General features: G+C 37.5%; 1 protein-coding gene across 7 annotated transcripts in view; it reads right to left on the bottom strand.

Moving 5' to 3' along the window:
* The window catches only part of ERC1 (ELKS/RAB6-interacting/CAST family member 1), a 483,911-nt gene that overhangs the window by 424,227 nt on the left and 34,663 nt on the right, over positions 1 to 25,021 (bottom strand). For all 7 annotated transcript variants that reach the window (XM_081060693.1, XM_081060695.1, XM_081060696.1 and 4 more), the window contains exon 2: positions 11,931 to 12,755. In XM_081060693.1, the coding sequence (XP_080916819.1) occupies positions 11,931 to 12,599 (669 nt within the window). In that variant the 5' untranslated portion in view covers positions 12,600 to 12,755. The remainder of the gene's footprint in view (positions 1 to 11,930; positions 12,756 to 25,021) is intronic.

Here is a 25,021-nt window from a genome sequence, read left to right as displayed (position 1 = left end):
TTACCATTTGATAGGACTCTAGACCAATTATCTCTGTGGCCCAAGCACATCAAACATTTAGAATGCATCTAAATCCCCAGTCTCAAACTGAAATGGGAAAATTTGTTTAACTACTGTAAATCCTATTAAACCAATCTTTGTAAAGTGGAAAATGTCTGACCTCTGAGGGCTAGGGAGGGTATAATGAATGCAGTTTAATTGGCCCCACTGCTGGCTCACTATAATCTATTAATTAGCATTCTCAGTTCTCTATATCTCATTGCAGTGTTTCACTTTACTTTAAAATTGCAGCCTTCGTTTTCTGGACCAAAGATATACAATTATAGGATTGTGTGATAATTATAGTGGGTGCAAGAATACATCCCTGCCAGCACGGGTGTTTAATTAGGGCAAGGGGCGGGACCCACATAAGGCAGTGCTCACCCTCCGTCAGCACATATGGCCCTTTTGGCATTGTAGTCCTGTGCACAGGTTCCCTTCCACTGGACTGAAGTGCTGAGTCCCCACTAGAGTCTTTCCAGAAGATTCAAATATTTGCCTGTGAATGTACCTTGATAATTAGAAGGAAATTGCCATTGCTTTTTATCTACACAGCTTTTAAAGTATAGGCATAATAAGCTGCCTCAATTTCTTGAAAATAAGGAAGTATGCCAATAATTTTTTCCTCATTAAAATGGACATTTCCAAGTTGCTTAATAATAAAAGACATCTTGGTGATACCGTGTTTCCCCAAAAATAAGACCTAGACAATCAGCTCTAATGCGTCTTTTGGAGCAAAAATCAATATAAGATTGATTTTATTAAAAATCAATTATATTAAAGACCCGGTCTTAATACCCGGTCTTATAATTTTTGCACCAAAAGACACATTAGATCTGATTGTCTGGCTGGGTCTTATTTTCGGGGAAACACAGTAGGCATATTTGCAGCATCATCAGAAAAGTGCACTGGAGACTAGCTAATTCAATGATAAATCCAGTAACTTCAATTCAACTACCAAAATCCGCTGTTAATTTTATATGTATATTACATATATATAATATATACACAATACACACACACATACAAACATATACGCACACATTTATATGTACACATTTATACACATGTATTTACATTTACACACACACACACACACACACACACACACACCCCTTTCCTGAAAGGTAGATCTTTTAAAGGGAAATGTTTATTAATGTATAATTGTTACACAATATTCATACTAACTGATAGTTCAGCCACTTTTCCGGTCAATGGAAGTAAATTGTGATTTTTATATTAATACATCTGAGATTGAACAATATTCAAGCATGATGCATTATGATGCTTAATTGTCTAAATATACATATAAAGTACCTCATATCTGAGCACTGATATACCATCAATACATGCTACAAATTTGTCAATCTCATTTTTAAAAAATGAAAGTAACCTAATATCCACTCTAGATTTATAGAGTTTCGAAGACCTATGCTACATTGATACTTTACAACAAGACTAAAAACTCATTTTTGTTCCTATTTTTTAAGGTTCTCAGTAAATGTTTATTTATTTTTATTAGTTTCAGGTGTACAAAACAACATAATGATTAGACATTTACACCCCTCACAAAGTGATAACCCCAACAAGTCTACTACCCATCTGACATCGTATATAGCTGCTACAATACCATTGACTATTATTCCCTATGCTATACTTTACATTCTGTGACTATATAAATATATATTTATAGTTGACATTCAACTATTTTATCTTAGTTTCAGATGTACAGCACAGTGTTTAGGCATTTATATAATCTATGAAATGATTCCCCCCAATAAGTCCAATACCCATCTGACATCCTACATAATTTTACATTATTGATATTCCCCATACTGTATTTCTCATCCCCATGACTATTTTGTGACTACCAATTTGTACTTTCTAATCCCTTCACCTTCTCCCCCATTTTTCAAACCCCCTCCCATCTAGCAGCCATCAGTTTTTCCTCTAAGTCTACGAGTCTATTTCTGTTTTGCTTGCTCCTTTATTCTGTTCTTTAGAATCCACATATAAATGAGATCATGTGGTATTTGTCTTTCTTGGTCACTTATTTCACTTAGCATAATATTCATCTATGTTGTTGCAAACAGTAAGGTTTTATCCCTTTTAATGGTAGAGTAATACTCCACTGATAAATGGACCACAATTTCTTTATCTAGTCGTCTATTGCATTTCGGTAGTATCCATATCTTGGCTATTGTCAATAGTGCTACAATAAACAGGGGGTGCATATATTTTTTCGAATTAGTGTCTTGAATTTCTGTGGATAAATACCCAGGAGTGGAATTGCTGGGTCATTAGGTAGTTCTAGTTTTAATTTTTTGAGGAATGTCCATACTGTTTCCCGTAGTGGCTGCACCAATTTGCAATCTCACCAACAGTGCCACGAGGGTTCCCTTTTCTCCACATCGTCGCCAACACTTGTTGTTTGTTGATTTATTGATGATAGCCATTCAAAGGAGTGAGGTGGTATCTCACTGTGGTTTTTATTTACATTTCTCTATTAGTACTTTGAGCATCTTTTCATCTGGCAAATCATCTCACTGGAGAAATGTCTCTTCATGTCTTCTGCCCATGTTTTAATTGGATTGCTTGTTTTTTTGGTGTTGTGTGAGTTTTTTATAAATTTTGGATATTAACCCTTATCAGACGCATCATAAGCAAATATCTTCTCCCACTCGGAATGTTTGTTTTGCTGAAGGATTCCTTTGCTATGAAAAAACTTTTTACTTCATGTAGTCCCATTTATTTTTTCTCTTGTTTCCCTTGTCCGAGGGGATATATCAGTAAAAATATTACTAAGGGTAATGTCTGAGATTTTACTTCCTATATTTTCTTCTAAAAGTTTTATAGTTTTGGATCTTACATTTATGTCTTTAATTCATTTTGAGTTATTCTTATATATGGCATAAGGTGGTCCAGTTTCCTGTTTTTTGCATGTATCTGTCCAGTTTTCCCAGCATCATTTAGTAAGTAGACTGTCTTTACGCCAATGTAAATTCTTGCTTCCTTTGTCATAGATTAAATGACCATATAGGCATGGATTTATTTCTGGGCTCTCTATTCTGTTCCCCATTGATCTATGTGTCTGTCTTTATGCCACTATCATGCTGTTTTGATAATTAAACGCTTGTAGTATGATTTTATATCAGGTAGTGTGATACCTCCCACTTTATTAGTTCTCAAGATTGCCATGGCTATTCAGGGTCTTTTATGGTTCCATATAAACTTTAGGATTATATATTCTAGTTCTGTGAAAAATATCATTGGTAATTTGATAGGGATTGCATTAAATCTACATATTGCCTAAGGTAGTATGGACATTTTAACTATTAATACTTCCTATCCATGAGCATGGTATATGTTTTTCTTTATTTGCATCTTCTTTAATTTCTCTTTTCAATGTCATATAATTATCTGAATACAGGTCTTTTACTTCCTTGGTTAAATTTATTCCTAAGTATTTTATTGTTTTTGGAGCAATTGTAAATGGGATTGTTTTCTCTATTTCTCCTTCTGATAGTTTGTTATTGGTGTATACAAATGCAACTAATTTCTGAATATTAATTTTGTATCCTGCTGTTTTACCAAATACATGTATCAGTTCTAATAGTTTTTTGGTGGAGTCTTTGGGATTCTCTCTATATAGTATCATGTCATCTGCATATGACAATTTTACTTCCTCCTTTCCAATCTGGATGCCTTTTATTTTTCTTGTCTGATTGCTGTGGCTGGAACTTCCAGTACTAATATTGAATAAAAGTGGTAAAACTAGGCATCCTTGGCTTGTTCCTGATCTTAAGGAAAATGCTTTTAGCTTTTCCCCATTGAGTATGATGTTGGCTGTGGGTTTCTGATATGTGGCCTTTATTATGTTGAGATTATAATCTGTTCCCTCTATTTCCCACTTGGCTGAGAGTTTTTATCACAAATGGATGCTGATTTTATCAAATGCTTTTTTTGTATCTATTGAGATCACCATGTGATTTTTATTTTTCACTTTACATGGTATATCACATTAATTGATTTGTAGATATTTTTATTTTTTTAACTGGAGAATATTGGGGAACAGTGTGTTTCTCCAGGGCCCAAAAGTTCAAAATCATTGTCCTTCAATTTAGCTGTGGAGGGCGCAGATCAGCTCCAAGTCCAGTTGCTGTTTTCAAACTTAGTTGCAGAGGGCACAGTCCACCACCCCATGCAGGAATTGAACGGCAACCTTGTGAGCCATTCGGCCGCCCCTCCAGCAGCTCAGCAGCAGCTGGTTGTCTTCATTCTAGTTGTGCAGAGCACAGCCCATTGGCCCACGTGGGAATCAAATCCGCAACCCTGTTGCTCAGAGCCTGTGCTCTACAACTGAGCCATCTGGCTACCCCTGATTTGCGGATACTGAACCAACCTTTCATACCAGGAATGAATCCCATTTCATCATGGTGTATGATCTTTTTAATGTATTGCTGATTTCGGTTTGCTAATATTTTGTTGAGGATTTTTGCATCTATGTTTATTAAGCATATCAGCCTATAGTTTTCTTTTTTTGTAATGTCTTAGCCTCATTTTGGGATCACGGTAATGGTGGCCTCGTAAAATGAGTTTGGGAGCCTCCCGTCCTCCTGGATTTTTAGGAATAGCTTGAGGAGAACAGGTGTTAATTCTTCTTTGAATGTTTAGTAAAATTCAGCTGTGAAGCCATCTGGTCCAGGACTTTTGCTTCTTGGGTGCTTGTTGATTACTGATTGAATTTTGTTGCTAGTAATTGGTCTGTTCAGATTTTTTGCTTCTTCTTGATTCAGCTTTGAAAGATTGTATCCTTCTAGAAATTTATCCATTTCTTCAGATTGCCTAATTTGTTTGTATATAGTTGCTTGTAGTGTTTTTTTTTTTTTTAATTTTTTGTATCTGTGCTGTCTGTGGTCACTTCTCTTTCATTTCTGATTTTATTTGGGTTATCTCTTTTTTTCTTGATGAATCTGGTTAAAGGTTTGTCAATTTTGTTTATCTTTTCAAAAAACCATCTCTTGGTTTTATTGATCTTTTGTGTTTTCTTTTTGTCTCTATTTCATTTACTTCTTCTCTGATCTTTATTATTACCTTCCTTGTACTCACTTTGGGCTTATTTTGCTATTCTTTTACCAGTTCCCTTAGGTATTAAGATGGACTGTTGATTTGAGATTTTTTTTGTTTCTTTAGGTAGGCCTGCATTGCTTTGAATTTCCATCTTAGGACTGCTTTCATTGTGTCCCACAGATTTTGGATCACTGTGTTTCCATTTTCATTTGTCTCAAGGTATCTTTCAATTTCTTCCTTGATCTCATTGTTGACCCATTCATTATTTAGTAGTATGTTATTTAGTCTCCATGTGTTAGTGTGTTTTTCAGTTTTTTCTTGTAATTGATTTCTAATTTCATACCACTATGGTCAGAGAAGATGCTTAACATGATTTCAATCTTCTTAAATTTACTTAGACTTGTTTTGTGGCCTAACATGTGGCCTGGCTTGGAAAATGTTCCATGTGCACTTGAAAAGAATGTATACTCTCCTGCTTTGGGGTGAAATGCTCTAAAAGTATCAATTAAATACATCTGGTCTAGTGTGTCATTTAAGGCTGCTGTTTCCGTGTTGATTTTCTGTCTGAAGGATCTGTCCACTGGTGTCAGTTGAGTGTTAAAGTCCCCTGCTATGACTGTGTTACTGTTGATCTCTGCTTTCATGTCTGTCAATATTTGTTTTATATATCTATTAGGTGCCCCTATGTTGGGTGCATAGATGTTTACTAGGGTTATATCCTTTTGTTGGATTGCTACCTTTATTATTATGTAATGTCTTTCTCTGTCTTTTATCATGGTCCCCGTTTTAAAGTCTATTCAGTCCAATATAGTATTGCTACCTCAGCTTTTTTCTCATTTCCATGCCTTTACTTTCAGTTTGTGTGTGTCTTTTGCTCTAAGATGGGTCTCTTGTAAACAGCATATGCATGGGTCTTATTTTCTTATCCACTCAGCTACCCTATGTCTGTTTCCTTTTTTGCTTTTTTTTTTTTTTTAAGGAGGACACAGTGGGGCATGTGGGGTCAGAACTGGCAACCTTGGTGCCATCTGCACCACGCTCCAACCAACTGAGCTAACCAGCAACTTCCTACCCTATGTCTTTTGATTGGAGCATTTAATCCATTTACATTTATAGTTATTATTGATAAGTACATACTTATTGCTATTTTATTATTCATATTTTTGATCTTCATTTGTTTTCTCCTTTCTTCTGCTTAGAGAAGTCCTTTTAGTATTTCCTGTAATACTGGCTTGGTGGTAATGAATTCCTTTAGCTTTTTCTTATCTGGGAAGCTCTTGATCTCTCCTTCAATTTTAAATGATAGCCTTCCTGGGTAGAGTAGTCTTGGTTGTAGACACCAGTTTTTCAACACTTTGAATATTTCCTGCCACCTCTTCTGGCCTGCAAAGTTTCTGTTGAGAAATCAGCTGACAGTCTTATGGGAGTTCCCTTGTGAGTAACTAGTTGTCTTTCTCCTGTGTTTAAGATTCTCTCTTGTCCTCAGCCTTTGCTATTTTAATGGTGACGTGTCTTGGTGTTGGCCTGTTTGGGTTCACCTTCTTTTGGACTCTGTGCTTCCTGGGCTTGTATGTCTATTTCCTTCACCAGATTAGGGAAGTTTTTGGTCATTATTTCTTCAAATAAGTTTGATCCCTTGCTCCCTCTCTTCTCCTTCTGGTACTCCTATGATGCGAATGTTGTTACACTTGATGTTGTCACACAGGTCCCTTAAACTATCTTCATTGTTTTTATTCTTTTTGAATTTCGATTGGGTGTATTCTACCTCATCTTCTAAATCACTGATTCGCTCCTCTACTTCATCTACTCTGCTGTTGATTCCTTCTAGTGTAGTCTTCATTTCAGTTATTGTATTCTTTATTTCTGACTGGTTCTCTTTTATGGTTTCTATGTCCTTCTTTATGCTTGCTATCTCTTTCTTGAAATTCTCACTAAGTTTCTTAAGCATTCTTATAATCAATGCTTTAAACTCTGTCTCTAGTAGGTTGGTTGCCTCCATTTCATTCAGTTTCATTTCTGGAGGCTTCTCCTGTTCTTTTATTTGTGACATTTTTTTTTGCTTCCTCATTCTGGCTGCCGCTCTGTGTTTGCTTCTATGTATTAGGTAGATCTCCTATGTCTCTCAGTCTTTGCTGGGTGGCCTTATGTAGTAGGTGTCCTGTGTCGTTCAATTGCACAGTCTCCCTAATCATCTGTGCATGTCCTTCAGAGATGTCCCTTGTGTCTTGCATGTGTTCTGTTGTAGTTGAGCCTTCATTGCTTTGGCACCTCATGGGTGGGATTGACTCCCAGGCTGACTAACTGTGAGGGTTAGCGGCCCACAGTATATGAGCTGCTGTGTGGGGGCTGACCCCTCAGAGGAGGCCTTGTCCCTATGGGCTTCCTGTGTCTTTGAGAACCCTCCCTTTGGGTGTGCCGCTTGTGGGTCTAATCAGGTAGTATGGTGTGGTCTGAAGGAGACCTCTGGGTGTGTTGTTTCTGGTGTCACTTGGGCAGGGTTCCTGTGCAGGGCAATTTTGGCCTTACCTGTTACAAGCCCGGGGCTACATGGTAGGAGACACAAAGCTACATGTGGTTGGATGCTGCCTGGGCTGGAACTGGAGGCATGTGGGGGTGGCCTTGCTGTGACCTCAGGCTGGCTGCCACCAATAGTGGGCCTGAGGCAGCTTAGGAACAGACGCAGGGCCCCCTACGCCTATTGCCACCTGCCAGCTGCCCATAAGGCACAGTCACTGAAAGAGCCAGTGAATGTGCTTGGCTGGCTGACCTGGTGTTGAGAGTACCCGTGGTGATGCAGCACTAGCTGGGCTGGGTGGAGTTCAAGGGAGTCACAAGGCGTGACTGGTGGTTTTTACAACATTAATGCAGATTCAGTTCTTATGCCAGTGCCTGGCCTGTGACCACCCTGCACAGTGCCCCAAGAACACTGCAGCCAGCCATCTCCTCAGGCTCGCAAATTCCTGAGGGCTGCCCCTGAGAGGCTGCAGTCCAGTTTCTGGGTCACTGCCCACCACCAAAATGTCCCCAGACTGCTGTGGAATGTCCGCTGCTATAAAAGACCTCCTCTGCGTGTGGGGTGGGGATGGTCACCCAGGTGCCCAAAGTGCCCCTCGCCATGCAGCTCTAGGTGGGTGGGGCAGGGTTCCGGGGAGCTAAGGTGTGTGGTCGGTGGTTTCTACAAAGTCAATGCAGTCTCGGCTTCCACACGGGTGCTGGGCCCATGATCACCCATAAAAATGCCCCGAGAGAGCTACAGCCAGCCACCACCAGTGTCAGGGCCACCACCACCTGTCTACACTGCGGCACAGGCCTTGGGTTACAGCAAACATTTCCCAGGCCACCACAGGACCTCTGCTGCTTTAAACAGGCTTCTATAGCCTGTGGGGTGGGACCAGCAGCCCAGTAGCCAAGAGTTTCACAGGCAGGTGACATATCACCAGCTGTGGAGGGCAGGGACCCAGGGCATCACTAAGACTGTGTGCACGTGTGATTCCACCAGACCAATGCAGTCCCAGACTTGACCCTTTGGGGGATGGCTTAACCCTGAAAAGGTGGCGCCCTCCTGTAAGCCACACGTGTGTCAGGTTCCACACAGGGACAACAACGGCTCCTGTCCCTCCTGCTCCTGTGCTGATGCCACACCACTGAGTCCTTTCCTGCACATCCCCAGGCCTCCTAGAGCCACCACCCCTCCACGAGAGACCAGGTTGAGTGCCTGTGAGCAAGCGAGTCCGTGTGCTGGCTCTACAAGAGCGCGGCTGGGTTTCCAGCTGCCTTCCACCCCACTGGGAAGGGCAGACAGCGTCCTCGCTGATTTTTTCTGCCAGATGCCGTGGGAACTCCTTTCCCTGTAACAGACACACTGGGGCTGGGAAAACACTCCCTCTTCTGGGTTACCCCCAAAGTGTCCCTCCCAATGTTCAACCTCTATCTGTGGGTTCGGGGTCAGCCCATTTCACATCTGTCTCCGCCCCTCCTACCAGTCTCAATGTGGCCTCTCTTTTATATCCTTAGTATAGGGTTGCTGTTCAGCTAGTGTTCAGATGAGTCTTCAGGTTGGCTGCTCTATAATTTATGTGTGATTTAGGGGTGATCCTGGCATAGTGTACCTATCTGCCATCTTGAATCTCCTCAGTTTTACTGTCTTGATGTTTACAACTCAACACCAAACTATAAAAACTTTCAGAAGGTACTATTTTATACTTAGGAATGATAAACTTTTGGTGTTGTACTTCACGTTCTGCAACTGAAATTTTAACTAAAGAAGAAATATTTCCCCATTCTGTTGTCAAATATCATCTGAATATCTTATCTTGTGCATCAATGATTCTCAAGGTAAAGAGACATCAAAATCTCTTGGATGGCTTTTATTTTTAACTAAACACCCTTTTCCTATACACACATTCCTTCTACTGAGGTTCACTGTCATAGTTAATGATTATTACATATAGGGGTCTGTCACAACCCTCAAATGTAATATGGCAGAAAAAAGGATGACAAGCACTGAGCCAATGGTCCCTTGTTTTTTTTCCCTTCTTTCACAATTGAGCCCTAAAGTGGCAATAGAGCAAATTCCCTAAAGCAGATGAGCAAAAGACTAGTTTAAGAATTAGATGTACTAAATTCTAAAGATCTCAACACTGGATTTCATCAGAACTACCAGAAAGGCATATTTGAAATATAAGTTCCTGGACACCATCTCCATAGATACTTACTTAGTTGACATAAAGCAAGGCCTGGAAACCTGTACTTTAAACAAATATATCTGTTGATACTTGATGTATCCAAGCCAGAAATTAGGAACAATGTCCTAATTTTTAACACTGGGGTCTATTTCAGTTCTTTTGTTTTTCCACATTTTTAAAGTCTTAAAGACTCAAATTCAAGGAACTTCCTGAGGAATATTTTTTAATGCCATTTCCTCTTTTTTAAAAAAGATTGGGTCTCTAGACCTAGAGATTTAAGTATACTAATAAAACATTCAGATTCTGTGAGTGACAAATTAAATTTAGTCACCGGTTAAAAAGTAAAAGCATACTGTATGTCAACTATACTTTAATTTTAAAAAAGTAAAAGCCAAGTAGTTTGAGGCTATATCTGAGAAATAATAAAATTACTATAATTTCTAATTATTTTGAAATCTCTGGTTTAAATTAATTCAAGGTTTAGTCTTTAATGCATATCGTATTATATCAAATAAATATGAAGATTTTTAACTGTGATGTTATTCAAATCAACTAGTACAGTCACAACAGTCTATAGTCATTAAAAATTATTTAGCTATATACCATAGGGCCTTAATATACAGTAGAAATGTTGGCTAGAAAATGGTCATATCTTACAATATTCCGTTCATGTAAAATTTGTATGTGTGTATGCACAAAGATAAGTCATTAGGAAGAAACATCATAATGTCAACAATGGAATAGCAAAGTTATCATACACGGGAGGATTTGGGGTAAAATTTGCTTTCTTATCTGTGTTTTTCTGTATTATTTTTATGATCAGAAAAAAAAAACTATTTTTATTACTGAAAAAGTAAGTCTGGGGCTTTAAAATACAAACAATCTAACTAGATATCTACTTCAAGTAACTAAACCAGTAGACCTGAATGCCTGAACTAAGTATCAGTAATAGAATAGTAAAACAGAAATCTTAAATTAGATTTACCTCATCAGAAACAGAGATCATGTGTAATTCCCTCTTTACTTTTTAGCATCATTCAAGAAAAGAGCAGAAATCCAAATAAGTTTATTACTTTCTTCATAACTTTCATTAACCTAACCCAAAAATAAAGTATAATACCAATTATACTAACAATGAGGTAGCTACTTTAAAATTCTCCTTTAAGAGTATAGGAGAATTTTTTTAAGGAGGCAAATAATTCAAACTTGCAAGTTTAAGAGAAGTTCTACAAGTCTTTTAAACACAATATATGATTAAGATTGTATTTGCTGCAGCTTGAATATGATTTATTCACATCTTTGAAGTCATATGTCACTGAATGTGACAAGGCTATGGTCAAAACATTCAACCATAACCTGGAAGAATACAGAAAAATCATAAATGAATGTTTCATCTATCTAATAAGACAGCACTTAGTTCTTGAACTGCAAAGCCCATAATTATAATGCCTGGTTATCTCATTTATTTTCTAGAAGCAACTAATCATACCAAGTTGTCTTTCTCCCACCTTAAATTTGATGAATTAAAGAACCAAAAAAAAAAAAAAAAATACATAAGCATCCTGAAGTTAAACTATCATGAAGGTCCACAGAAAGAACTGCTCCTCATTGTTAATAAATATTTACATCATCAATATTAACTTTTTAAAACTAATTTCCATTCTATGGTATCAATATACTGATTTGTCTTATTATAGTTTTTGTATTTTTTTAAGATTGACTTTTTGACATTTGTTATGGTAATTCTTAACGTTATACCTCATGTGTAAGTTACATAGCCTAAATAATTTTGATAATGGATCTTAACAGTGTGTGGCAAAATTATATTCTCACGAGAATTCAAGAAAAGATAATAGATAGTGAAAGAAAAGACAGAAAGAGAAAGAGAAGCCAGGGAAAAGAAACAAGCAAGAATGTTGAATGTTGAGCAAGAAAACATGGCAACCAGAAAAAAAATTAAGGCACAGGACCAAATCTGGAAAAGGCTGAGAAACGGGAGGACAGAAAATACTAAAACCCACAATAAACAGGAAGACGAAGGAAGAAGGGAAAAACCTAAAAAAGAAAAAAGAATGGCTCATTTCACTTATACACATGAATTCCGACAATACAGGTAAACACACATATAAAACTGACCTGGTTTTCCTCCTGCACGACTCTATACTGTTCCTTCCAAACAGTGATTTTGGAAGCTTCATCTTTTCTGAGAGCACGTTCTTTCTTCAGCTCTGGGCTCCAGAAGGTCTTGATGCTATTCATTGAAGAACTCAATTTGCTCTCCTTGACTTCCACATCCTTCCGCAAGAGATCATTTTCCCTTAACACTTCCTTCAGCTGTGTCTGCAGATCCATGATTGTGTTATCTCTGGCCTGACGCAAAGAGTGGGGAACGGTAGACGCCATGCTCACGGGAGGGAGGTGATGCTCTCCAAATGCTATGGTGTCACTAGCAACCCCACTGCTGGCTATGTTGGGACTACTGCCCATAGCAGTCATCCGAACACCGTAAGGCAGACGTCCCCCAGAACGGCCAAGGGTCATGGTGCTTTTAGGAGTTTCTGAACCCACATTTTCATGGTCACTTAGGTACATAGGGCCAGATGTGGCATAGGCAGCATTTAAGGATTGGATATTCTCCATTGAAAGGGTTTTCCCACTGCCACCTCCGACACTGCTTCCAGAACTTCCGCCTGTACTATTGGTCCGACGATGACCCAGGCGAGGGGAACGTGGAAGCCTCGGAGAACGCCCAGGGCTCTGGCTGCTCGGTTCCACCTTCCCAACTGAGCGAGCACTTCCATACATGATTGCAAGATGAACTGAGGTGCCAGGAGAGGTGTAAAGCAGAAAGCAAAATATGGAACTCCGTGAGGTTTCTCTATGGCTGTGAGTCTGCTTAAGGCTTATCAGAAATGACAGGTCCTCAGCTGTCCACTCTTGAAGAAATATCTTACACCATATCTGTAATGAAAAGAACACACATTATATTTTCCAATACCAAACATTTCCTTTCTCAGAAACTTTTCATCATGTCCACTGAAAAATCTCCCTTCCCCTGGAACTAACAATGGCAACTGGACCTGGAGCTGAGCTGCGCCCTCCACAACTAAGATTGAAAGGACAACAATTTGACTTGGAAAAGTCCCAGAAGTACACACTGTTCCCCAATAAAGTCCTGTTCCCCTTCCCCAATAAAATCTTTTTAAAAATAATAAAATAAAGAAGATCTCCCTTCTATCATCTATTTACTCATGCAGTCAAAATTTGTTTACAAGTTATTTCACAGCAAACATCATTTTAAAAATATTTCACATGTCTCTAAACTGAATACTGAAACCATACCATGCAAATGGAAGAGAAAAAGAAATAAGAGTTATAGCGACTGGCAAGGGAAAGATAAAACTCAATGTCTGAATATATGATTTGCTAACTGGAAAACCCAAGATCATCAACTGACAAGTTATTAGAACTAATAATAGAACTCAGAAAATTGATAAGACACAAGATCAATATATAAAGAGTAATACTTTCCTGTACATCAGTAATAACAATTATAAAATGCAGTTTTTAAAAAATCCACCCACAAAAGCAACACAACTATAAAAACACTTTGACAGAAATCTAACAAAAATATGCAAGCACTTTTGGAAAAAACTACAAGACTTTATTGAAAGGACACCTGAACAAAAGGAAAAATCCATGTTCAAGGATGAGAAGACAGTGACGGTGTCAGTTCTTCCCCAACTACTTCAAATCCCAGTGAAAATCTCTACAGGATTCTTCACATAATAAGTTGACTCTAAAATTCAAATGTAAAAATAAAGGTACAAGAATAACCAAAAACAACCTGAAACAGAAGAACAAAGAAGAAAGATGTCCCCTAAATAGGAAGAGAAATTACAGGCCCACGAAAGATCCTTTATTTGCAATGCAAAAATCAAAAATGTCGGAGAGAAGTTTTTTTTTTTAACTCATTTAGCAGCAAAACCTGATCTGATCTACGGTCACTTATTGTTTATATGTATCTCACTTAGTGTGACTATTCATAAATTTCATTGAGAAAACAAATGTGTAAGATTACAGGACACTGCATAATCCCTGCCCACGGGGAATTACTGGGAAAAAATTTGGACTCCAAAACTACCTCTGACCCCCAGGACTTCTCATGAGGACTTGTAGCCTTTTAAAGCTACAGTAATGAAAAAAATGTATAGTACTGGCCCAGCAATAGAATCTAAATTACATATGTGAATTTAGTATATGCTAAAAGTAACATTTCAAAACAGTGAGGATAGGACAAAACATTCAATGGGATTTGAACAACTGATTTGAACTCTTGGAAAAAAATAAATTACATCCCTACTTCACACAGTACACAGAAATAAATTCTATGTACATTAAAGATATAAATTTTAAAATTCTTAAAAGTACTAGAAGAAAAGTTAGGATAATATCCTGTGAACCTGAGTTAAGGTAGGGCTTCTTTAATAAGAAACAAAAAGCAAAACCATAAAAAAAATACATTTAATTATGTCAAAATGACAAATTATACAAAAAAAACTATATGCAAAATTAAAAGAAAAACCAAAAATTAGGTGAAAAATATATCCAATGTATGTATAAAGACCTGTATACAAAGTACATAAAGAATTCCTACATGAGAACATCAAATTTCAAACAGCAATGATTAGAAGGGAAGGGAACTTGTAAGAGGAAGTTGAGCTTCAACTATAAAGCTTCATACTCAAACTACAATAAAGCTTTAATTGTTTTAAAAGGAAAATATGTTGATACTCTACAAGTATAATTAAAACAAATTTTAAAAACACGTATCATAGTTATCCTACTTTCCACACTTCTCTCAAAGGTAAATCAATACAGATCTAAACGAGATCTCTGTGACTTCCTAATATTCTACCAAAGTTGGCTTAGATCATGTAACAGGCTTTAGCATATTAAATAATACTTTCCAAAAATCCACTGTTATGCAGAATTGACTCTTTTAAGTGTTTATTTATTGAAAATACTATCCAAATAAATCACATGGTCTGTATGTTCCCGTAAGATTTTAAAGGGTTTATCTATATATGCCAGTCAAACTCAAAACAGGTTAAAGATCTTTAGAAATATGACTACACTGGCAATCTCACCTTGACATTAGTGATCCAATAGACAGCCCTAGGTTAACAACAAGTAGGACAGGAAATAAGAGGCCAAACTTTTAAGATTCCATCTTAGACACAGCAACAGCACAAGTTCAGAAATTATAATATTCTGCTAATAATTAGGAAATTTCTTTCCAAGACTAACCTAGTTCATGCAGTAAAAATTCCTTTTCATGATAAATCTGGACTGTAAATCTGGATTAGGTTACAAGTAATAATCTACATGTTACTGTTTGAGTGAATTCTATTTCAAGTTCAAAGAGGGATGCAAAGTTTTTTATTTTCTTAAATAATATGAATATTGCTTAAAATAAGAGTCATTCATTATCCAGAATCCTCTGAATGATAACAAAAGCTAACATTTATTTAGTAAGTGTGCTAAGAATTTTCTATGATTTAATATTTATTAAGCCCCCTATAATACAGGTACTGCCATTAACACCATTTTACAGAAGAAGAGAACGAGGCTTACAGTGTTACGTGACTTACCTAAAGTCAGATACCTCTGAAGTGTAGCGTCAAGATCTGAGTTAGGGGACCTAATTCCAGAGCTCTGGGGGCTCTTAACTACTACGCTAAACCATCTTCATCTGCTGCCAGTGACACCTCAATTGTCCACAGGATATTAAAGGCTGCCACAGTTTTAAGGCAGTGTGTCCTGCCCATCTAGAACTCTAAACCTAAACTTTAGGGACATCTTAGATTTTCCCAGATGTTAAGCTCGAATAATCACATTTATCCTTCTATTAAAGAGAAAGTCTTTTTAAAAAGATGGTGGGCAAAAGAACAAAATAAGTAAAAAAAATACAGAGTAATAATTCAGTCTCAGCGATCATGCCATCAGAACTTTAAGTTGCCATATTCGATTTAAAAATTCCCACCCGTGCTTTGTGAAGAACTGTTTTCATGTAGTCAAGGAACTAAATCACACTGAATAGGCTAAGATCCAGTAACAAAAGTTCACACCAAGTTTGCAGTATTAGGTACACTCTAATGTTCAAATCACGTTCAGATCCAAAATGGCTTTTGCATGTAAAGTCTTTGTGATTCTAAGAACTATTTTCATTTCTACAACAAAAGAAGGAAATTCACTAGCTCTGTCTAAAGCCTGCATATTGGCTTTTTAATCTCATGAGGTTCAGGAAAAACAGTGCTCAAAAAAATAAATTTATTTTAAAAATGTGCCAGACACATAATCCACAAAGTAATAATTCTTGCATTTTAAACAGCTGACAAAAAAGAATTTTGACCAAAAAAGAAAAGTTACACAGTATAATTCCGTTGATATAAAACTCTAGAACTAATCTTTTATGGCAGAAAGCAAATCAGTATGAGTCCAGGAGGGCTGGGGGATGAGGAAGAGATGTGGATCACAAAGGGAGGAGGAAACTTTGGGGGTGATGAAAGTGTTTATTATCTTACCTGGCATAATGGTTTCATTGGCATATACACATCAAAACTCATCAAACTATATACTTTAAATATGCTCTGTTTATTGTACATAAGTTAAACCACAAAAGTTTGAAAAAGTAATTTCACATTCCAAACTCCCTTGCCCTTGGTTAATCCAAAAGAAACACCTTCACTGACTGTACACCTGGAATCCTGACGGCTGCACGAGAAAATCATGCAAACTGTTCAGTCTGAGCCCATAATGTTGCCCCCAGAGTCCTACAAGACCTCCAGTTAGCTTCCTATCCAGTATTTTGTTAGTTCCCTATCGAGTATCTGTTGTGGTGGTTATTTCAAACCTTCTTCCTCTGCCAATCAAACAGGACACACGAGTCTCCCGGGTCAGAGACAAAGAACTGCATTACAGCACAGCAAGCAGTATGAGCATCATGTCTGCATCGGCTCCCTGTTGCTCCCACGTCCAACAAGGACAGAGAGGGACCCAGACAGATGCCACATATGGAGATGGGTTTGCATCAGAGCTGAGGAACACTTACTGTAGGGGATCCACCCCCTTTTAGAGTAAGCAGTAAGTAAGCCGGCTCAATCCCAGTGGGAGACACCACCTCATCCTTCAAGGTGGCTTGCTACAAACCCAATAATGAGAAATGGCCCAGGTCAAAAGTAGTTGGGGCCTTGCATTCTTAGCATACACAGCAGGGAATACAGAGAAGGAGAGACCCACAGAAGATGCACTCTCCTGACAAGCGTCTGTGGTAGTCTGAAGGTATCTCCATAAATTATTTGATACTCCCTTGAAGAGAGGAAGCAATATTTCTCTCTCTTTGAATCTGGACTTAGTGATTAGCTTTGAAGGATGAATCATTTCCAAGACTAACTCACAAAAGACAGTGGGGCGTCTGTCTTGGTCACTCTCTTGGATCACATGCGTCGGGGAAGAAGCCAGCTGCCATATTGTAAGGATATTCAAGCCACCCTAGTGAGCCAAACAGGAACTGACGTCTCCTGCCAACAGCCCTGTGAGGTAGCTTGGAAAAGGATCCTCCAACCCCAGTCAAGCCTTCAGATGACTGCAGCAGACTCACGTGACATACTGACTGCAACCTCATGAAATACCTTGAAGCAGAACCACTCAGCTATGCTCTTCATAAAAACCGGAAGATAATGTTGGTTTTTTTAATCCAAAAAGTTTTGAGGTAACTATTTATACAACAAAAGATAACTAGTACAGTATTCTTTCCTGAAATTTCTGTTTCAGGGGTGCATATTTATGTGTACACATGTGTACACTGGATCACAATTTAGAATGTGGCTTTTGTAGGTTCTAAACAATTATTAACAGCACTGCCAGAATCCTCTTCTAATACAGTGATTCTCCAAGTGGGTCGCTAAGACTCTTCCATGAGGTCCATGAGAACAAAACTATTTTCATAATACTATGATATATGCTTTTTCACTGTGCATTCTCACAAATGTACAGTAGCATTTTGAAGAGGCTACATGACATGTGGTATTATCCCACTGATAGCTAATGACATGTGTGCTTATAAACTCTTACATATTAAAATTTTTCTGTTTTACTTTCTAATATGGTAAATAGTAATTGATGTAGACTACATAAACGAAAGCTACTTAGTATCCTCACTGATTTTTAAGAGTGTAAAGGGATGCTGGAACAAAACATTTTAAGTACCACTGCTCTAAAGTTTAAATATGACATAATCACATACATCTACATATAACCTTTGATGGCTTCCCAAAATAAGAATCTAAATTCCTTGGCTGTGCATGTAAGATTTTCATAATTTGGGCCCTGCCTACCTCTCTACAGGCAGGTTGCTTCTTAACCACTCTCCTTTTTCGTGTGACAACCATGATCAAGTACCTGGAATTTCCCAAAATACCATGCTCTCTCTTGCTTCCATGACCTTCCTCTTCCACATCAACTGGCTAACTACTACTACTCATCCTTGCAAACTAAGTTTAATAGTAACAATCCTACGCAAACCCTGAAATCCTTCAGTCTAATCTAGGTGCCCGTCTTGTGAAACCAGGAGCTTTTAAAATAATCTACTTACTATGTTTTGGTTAATTACTTCCTTACAATCAAAGGAATGTCTTATTTCCAAAACCTAGCACAATGCCCAATACAAATCAAGTATGCAACGTTTGCTGAATCTACACGTTACCTAATCCAAGTAAAAACTGTTAAGATAGTTGTCACACGTTCAGAAGGTGGGAGTAATCTTGAAATTCATTTATGGAAACTACAGCTGAATGCAATGTAAGAAAAATACAGTGTAAGAAAGCCTTTTTGTCATTTCCTTCACATTAATACACTATATCTTTTAACTGCAACTAATTCCATAAATTGACAACCTCTCTCCTTATATGCACTGCCCTGTATTTTTGACCTCTATCTAACATTATGCCCTGAAAATCATAAAGAAACTAACTGAATGACAAGCTTTCAATTTTTAAAAAAACAAACTGTTCTTCCATGAATAAAGATAGATTCTGTAGCTAAACCTTAATTCCAAGTAGACAGCATAAGCTCAAGAAGAACAGACTAATGCCTCTCATCTTCTAAGAAAAAAAAAATTAAAAATTCATACACACAGAGCAATCACATGCAGAAAATATGCCTATGGGTACAAATCTGCTCTCAGTACTGAAAAATCTCTATTAAACAATCTGTCAAGTTATTATTATAGCCAGAGACCTATCAAGTATTTAAAATGAGATTTCTTATCCTATATTTTGAGTTTTTGAAAATACTGAAAAAATCAGCACTTACATCTCTGCAAGTTTGCCCAGCCTTCCATTTACAAAAATTTTCTAAAATTGAATTCTAACAAGGACATTATCAGAAATTTGGTTTATCTTAAATTTGGTATTTTTAAACAACACAGTTCTACTATCAATTCATATTTCCATATTCTAATTAAAAAATACAATTTTTCGAGCTTTTCTAAAAGAAGTACTCCTACCTCAAAATAGCCTGAAAGTCTCAAAATATCAAGAGAAGGCACAGGTATTTCTCAAAAAAATAAAAACCCTAAAATTAAATCCACTTTGGTGATAGATACTTATAAGCAAAGATTTTTCTTTTCAGATATAAAAAATAATCAACATTTAAAAGGATTAGGTTTATTTTTAAAACAATGAAATCATTTAACTTGCCCAAATGAAGTGGAATGGCGAAAAGTTAAAAATACAATTCCAAATTATGAAATGACAACAGTGCTCAGAATACATGGACACAGCAGTTTTTATATTATCTTCCTTAACAATGTTGCCCTTTTATTAGAGCATACTACTAACACTAAGCTCAAGTATGAAACCAAAAATGTGACCTGAAATCTTTTCTACAGAGTAAGTGTAAAAAAAATTTGCAGTAACAAAAATGCAATACATAGACCTTAACACATTTCATCCTAACGAGTGACCTGTGAAATAATTCTTATTGTGCGCCAGTGACCAGAAGGAAAAGCTTGGGCTGGTTCAGCTCAACTATAAATGTATAGCCTTCAACTAATAAGTGAATCTTTTAGAGCCTCAGTATTCTCATCTATGAAATAGACATAATATCTTCCTCAAAGGATGGCTAAAAAGATCAAATCAGTGAAGAAGTATAAAAAATCTGGTTCTTGGTCGGTTTTCAATAAATGTCAGTCATTACATTTCTAGGAATTTACCTTACACATATTTTCACACAAGTGGAAAAACCAAATAAGAATAAACCACAAAATTCTTTGAAATAGCAAGATTCTGGTAATAGCCTATACAATTATGGGAATACTATGCTGCTATTACAAACAATAAGAAAGTCTGTATGTATTGGTAAGAAAGAGATACAAGTTAAAGAAGATATTTTAAAATTTATAAAAAAGAGAAATACAAGAATTTATGAGGAAAGGTGGGTTTTTACATTTTTCTTTTCCGTACTAATTGAGGTTTTAACATAAATTACTTTCACAAATTAAAACTGACAGACCCACACATATATGGACCACTCATTTCTGACAGAAGTGCAAAGGCAATACAGTGGAGACAGTACGTCAATTCTGCTCCCGACAACAGGAGATCTGAACAGCACAGTCTAAGGGCCACCAGTCATCCCTTGCATTGCATAATTACTTCACACAGGCCCAGTAGCAGCTTCACCTGATTCTCACAGACCTCTGTTCTTGAGGACAATCATAGAAGAGGGAAAGTTACTGGAACAAACTACATCTGCAGTTAGCCTGAAAAGCACAAATGGTACTCGTCTTCTCCCTCCTCTACTATTCTAAATTGCACTCATCCTCAGTTTTCACCTCAGCACATCTCAGTGGTTTATCCAATGGCAACCCAAACTTCCATTCCTAAGGGTTCTAAGCCCTTGGAGCTCATATCCACCTCAGACCAGAGTAGCTGCACATGTGCATTCACAGTTAAGATGGGACTAGACAGTCCCTGCCCTCATTTTGTTCAAAATAGTGAAAAATTACAAACTAAATGACCAACGATGAAGCACTGGCTATATAAGATACAGCTGTAAAATGGGTGATTATCTGTAATGGGTTGAATAGTGTCCCCAAAAATGCATGTCCACAGACTTGAGACCTTATTTGGAAATTGGGTCTTTGTACATGTAACCAAGTTAAGGTGAGTTCATACTGGATAATGGTAGGCCCTAAAGCCAATGACTAGTGTCTTTCTAGGAGAAAAGAGAGATTCAGTTACAGAGATATACACATAAGAAAAACCATCTAAGTCGGAGGCAGAAACTGGAGTGATGCAGCTGTAAGCCAAGGACAGCCAGGAGCCACCCGAAGCCAGGAAGAGGCAACCAGGGGGTCTCTCTCGAGCCTTCAGAGGGAACAAGGCCCTGCCTACACGGATTTTAGACTTCCAGCCTCCAGAACTGCGACAGAATAAATTTCTGTTGTTTTACTTTACCATTCGTGCTAATTCATTACAGCTGACCTAGAAAACTAATATAGCATCTCATTATAAATGATGATATGGTTCTATACTTAATTATAAAGATGTTTGGGTCCATTGTCAAACCAAAGAGAAAAAAGAAAAAAGTATAAACACAGATCCCACCTGAGTTTTTGTTTGTTTTTTAAGTCACGGCAGGATATATTATAACTCTGGGTAGTAAGGTTTCTGGTGGTGATCTCACTTTCTCTTCAAAAAAATTTTTTTTCTATGAGCACATACTATTTTTATAATGAAGACAAAGTAAACTATTTTAGGGATAGGTGGTATAAAAATATCCAACAGAAAGGGCATATTGCCCCAAGATAAAGCTCTAGATACTAAAAACCCCTACTAACCCCTACAAACCACTTCTAGAATAAAGCCAGAATGGTTTTCTTACAGCCATATTCAATGAATTCTCTTTATTTCTACTGCATTTGACACTACTGAATACTTGTATCTTGAAACTCTTACCAGGTTTCAAGATACACGTTACTAATACTCCTCTTCTGGTTTCCCTACTGCCTCTCCAAGACAATTCCTTTTTAGCACATTTCATTGGCTCCTCTTCCTCTGCCTACCTTTAAAACACTGGTACATTACCTCGGAGCTCTAGCTTCAAACATGTTCTTGTCTTCTGCTATTTTACTTTCCCTGGGCATTCTCATCCACAGCCATTGTTTCAACTGGCTTCAACTACCACCTATTTTAGGCAGGTACATGGTTTGTGTTTTCCCAATCAGTATTCTCAACGCTGGCTTCTCCCTTGGACTGCAGACTTATATGATCATCTACTCACTATACACATCTGCCAAGACTTCCCACGGGCAGCTCAGCAGTTCTAACTAAACACATTATTCCCCCTAAAATACGCCCTTCTCTTCCTATGTTTCCTAGTTTGATAGAATTCATTCTGTCTCCTCCGTTTTCACGCCTCTACTCAACTCCCATTAACTCATCACTCACCGTGGACCATCCAACCTTATCTTTTTCATATATTCCCTTTCCCTCCCTACAGCTACAACCGCATTCTGGTGGCCACTACTACAACATAATCTCCTAAATAGCCTCCGTGCCGAAACCGTCTTCCCTCTTCCCAATCTACTGATGAGTCTTAATTTTATTTTCCCAACACATTATCATCATCAATAATAGCAGTTATTTTGATAGACATTCTCAAATTGAGGGTGGGGGACAGATCAGACACTCCAGAGGCCATTTTTCAATTTGATAAAAGCCCCATATCGTAATACCCTCTGTTTCTACCTCCATGCCCTGCTGAGAATCAATATATACTTTGTATGCCTTTTCATTTTTGTTTCAGCATTTTTAACTGATATAATTCACATACAATAAAATTCACCACTTTAAACTGTACACTTCAGTAATTTTTAGTATATTTACAATGTTGTGCAACCATACCACTAATTGCAGAATATTTTCATTGCTGCAAAAAGAAACCTTATGAACCCAAAGGAGTCACTCCCCATTTCCCATTCCCCAGGCTCTAGCAACCAATATACTTTCTGTCTTCAGAGATTTGCCTACTCTCGACATTTCCTATAAATGGGACCATGAGATATGAGGACTTTCACATCTGGTTTCTTTCATTTAGCACAACGTTTTCAGAGCTCAGTCATGCTGCAGCATGTGTCAGTAGTTCCCTCCGTTATGGCCTAACAGTATTTTGCTGTATGGATATTATACATTGTGGTCATCCACTCATTACTTGATGGACAACTGGGCTGTCGCTATTATGAATACCACCATTCATGTACCAGTTTTTGTATGGACCTACCGTTTGCAATTCTTTTGGGTATATATGTAAGAATGCAATTGTTTACGCAATGTAAAAACTAACTTTTTAAGGAAATGTCAAACTGTTTTCTAAAACATCTTACACCATTTTACATTCTCAGCAGCAGTATATGAGGGTTCCAGTTTCTCACCATTCTCCCCAACACTTGTTATGTGTACTTTTATTATAGCCATCCTAGTGGGTGTGAAGTGTAATCTTATTGTGGTCTTGAATTTATGACTTTTCATTTAAACAATAAACTTCAAACAAGTATAAGCATTTTTGCAGCCAAACATATTTGATGTCAATTTTGGTACTACATGTAATTAACATATTCAACCTATTACATTAAGTATTACTATTAAATGAGTAATGCATTCATATAGAAATAAAAATTCAAACAATAAAGTCTCCCCCCATCCTTCCATTAGAGATAACTTTTGACCATGCTGCTTTTAATTATAGTAGTTACCTCCACAACTCTAAATTATTTAACTTTTTCTCCACAGCATTTATTAACATATAATATACAACTCATTTCATTTCTCTATTTATTGTCAGTCTCCTTCACTAGAATGAAAGCTCCAGGAGAAAGTAAATGTTCCATTTTCTGGTCACTGCTGTATCTCAGTACCTAGAATGGGGCCTGGCATACAGAAGGTAGGCAATAAATATTGCATAAATGAATAAATATCTATTTCTTGATTTATCTAAATCTTTAAATACATTGTTTTTTGAGTCTCTCCCCATAAAAGGTAAGAAATTTTGTTCATAACCCATCTTTTTTCCCAATTCTTGTGGAGTTAGTTTATTTTTACATCTTCTAACGATTAACTTTCTAATGATTTAACTGAACTGATTCAAAACATCTACCTTTCATGGTCATTTTGACTTTGGGGAAGAGCCAGAAGTTGCATGGTGCCAGATCCCATGAATCAGATGGATGAGGACACATCGTAATGTTTTTATTTGACAGAATTTGCTATGTATCAGAAGTGATGTGGGACACGGAGACTTTCCATTGTGATGGAAAATACAATGAATGCTGCTGCCGAGTGCCATCCAACAGAAAGGCAGGGGTCTTTAATACGGGAAGTGGCATGTGAACCTTAGTAACAGTGTGTGACAAGTTTCAACTTGTTCGGTGCAGTTGGGTGTGAGCTACGGTTGAGATAAGGTGTGTTTTAAAGTGTGCCGTAAATCATCCTCCATCATGACAACGCTCCGTGTCACACCTCACTTCTGGAACAGCAATTTCTATCAAATAAAAACTTTACAGTGTGTCCTCACCCACCTTATTCACCGGATCTGGTACCGTGTGACTTCTGGCTCTTCCCCAAAGTCAAAATGATTCAGGACACTGAGGTAGCCACGACAGTGCAACTAAAGACACTCACAAAAGAGGACTTCCAGAACTGCTTCAGAAAGTGGCAAGAACAATGGGATGAGTGTGTTTGAAGCGAGGGAGAGTATTTTGAGGGGGATTAATGGCAATGTGTCTTTTACTGTAATAAACTTTTTTTTTATTTAAACATTCACCATATTGCTTGATCACACGTCATACACACACACACACACACACACACACACACCTTTTGGTCATTAGTGATCATCCATAGCCCTTACTATTGTACGTTGCACATAACATACGTTCAATAATAATACATTTACACATAGATGGATACTTGGTGGAAGGAAAGGGAGGGGAGAAAAAAGAGGAAATGTCAGGCCATCAAGGATGTCAAAGCCAATCTGCTTTAGACATTAAGTATCATTATATAATATCCATTCTCGAGCATCAATCTGAGCTAGAATTAAAGTACCGTGTTTCCCCAAATAAGACCAAACTGGACCATCGGCTCTAATGCGTCTTTTGGGGC

This window comes from Rhinolophus hipposideros (genome assembly GCF_964194185.1).
Source record: "Rhinolophus hipposideros genome assembly, chromosome: 9".
NCBI classification, from domain to species: domain Eukaryota; kingdom Metazoa; phylum Chordata; class Mammalia; order Chiroptera; family Rhinolophidae; genus Rhinolophus; species Rhinolophus hipposideros.
The sequence above is the reverse complement of the archived record's forward strand: the minus strand, read 5'-3'. Positions and strand labels throughout refer to the sequence as shown.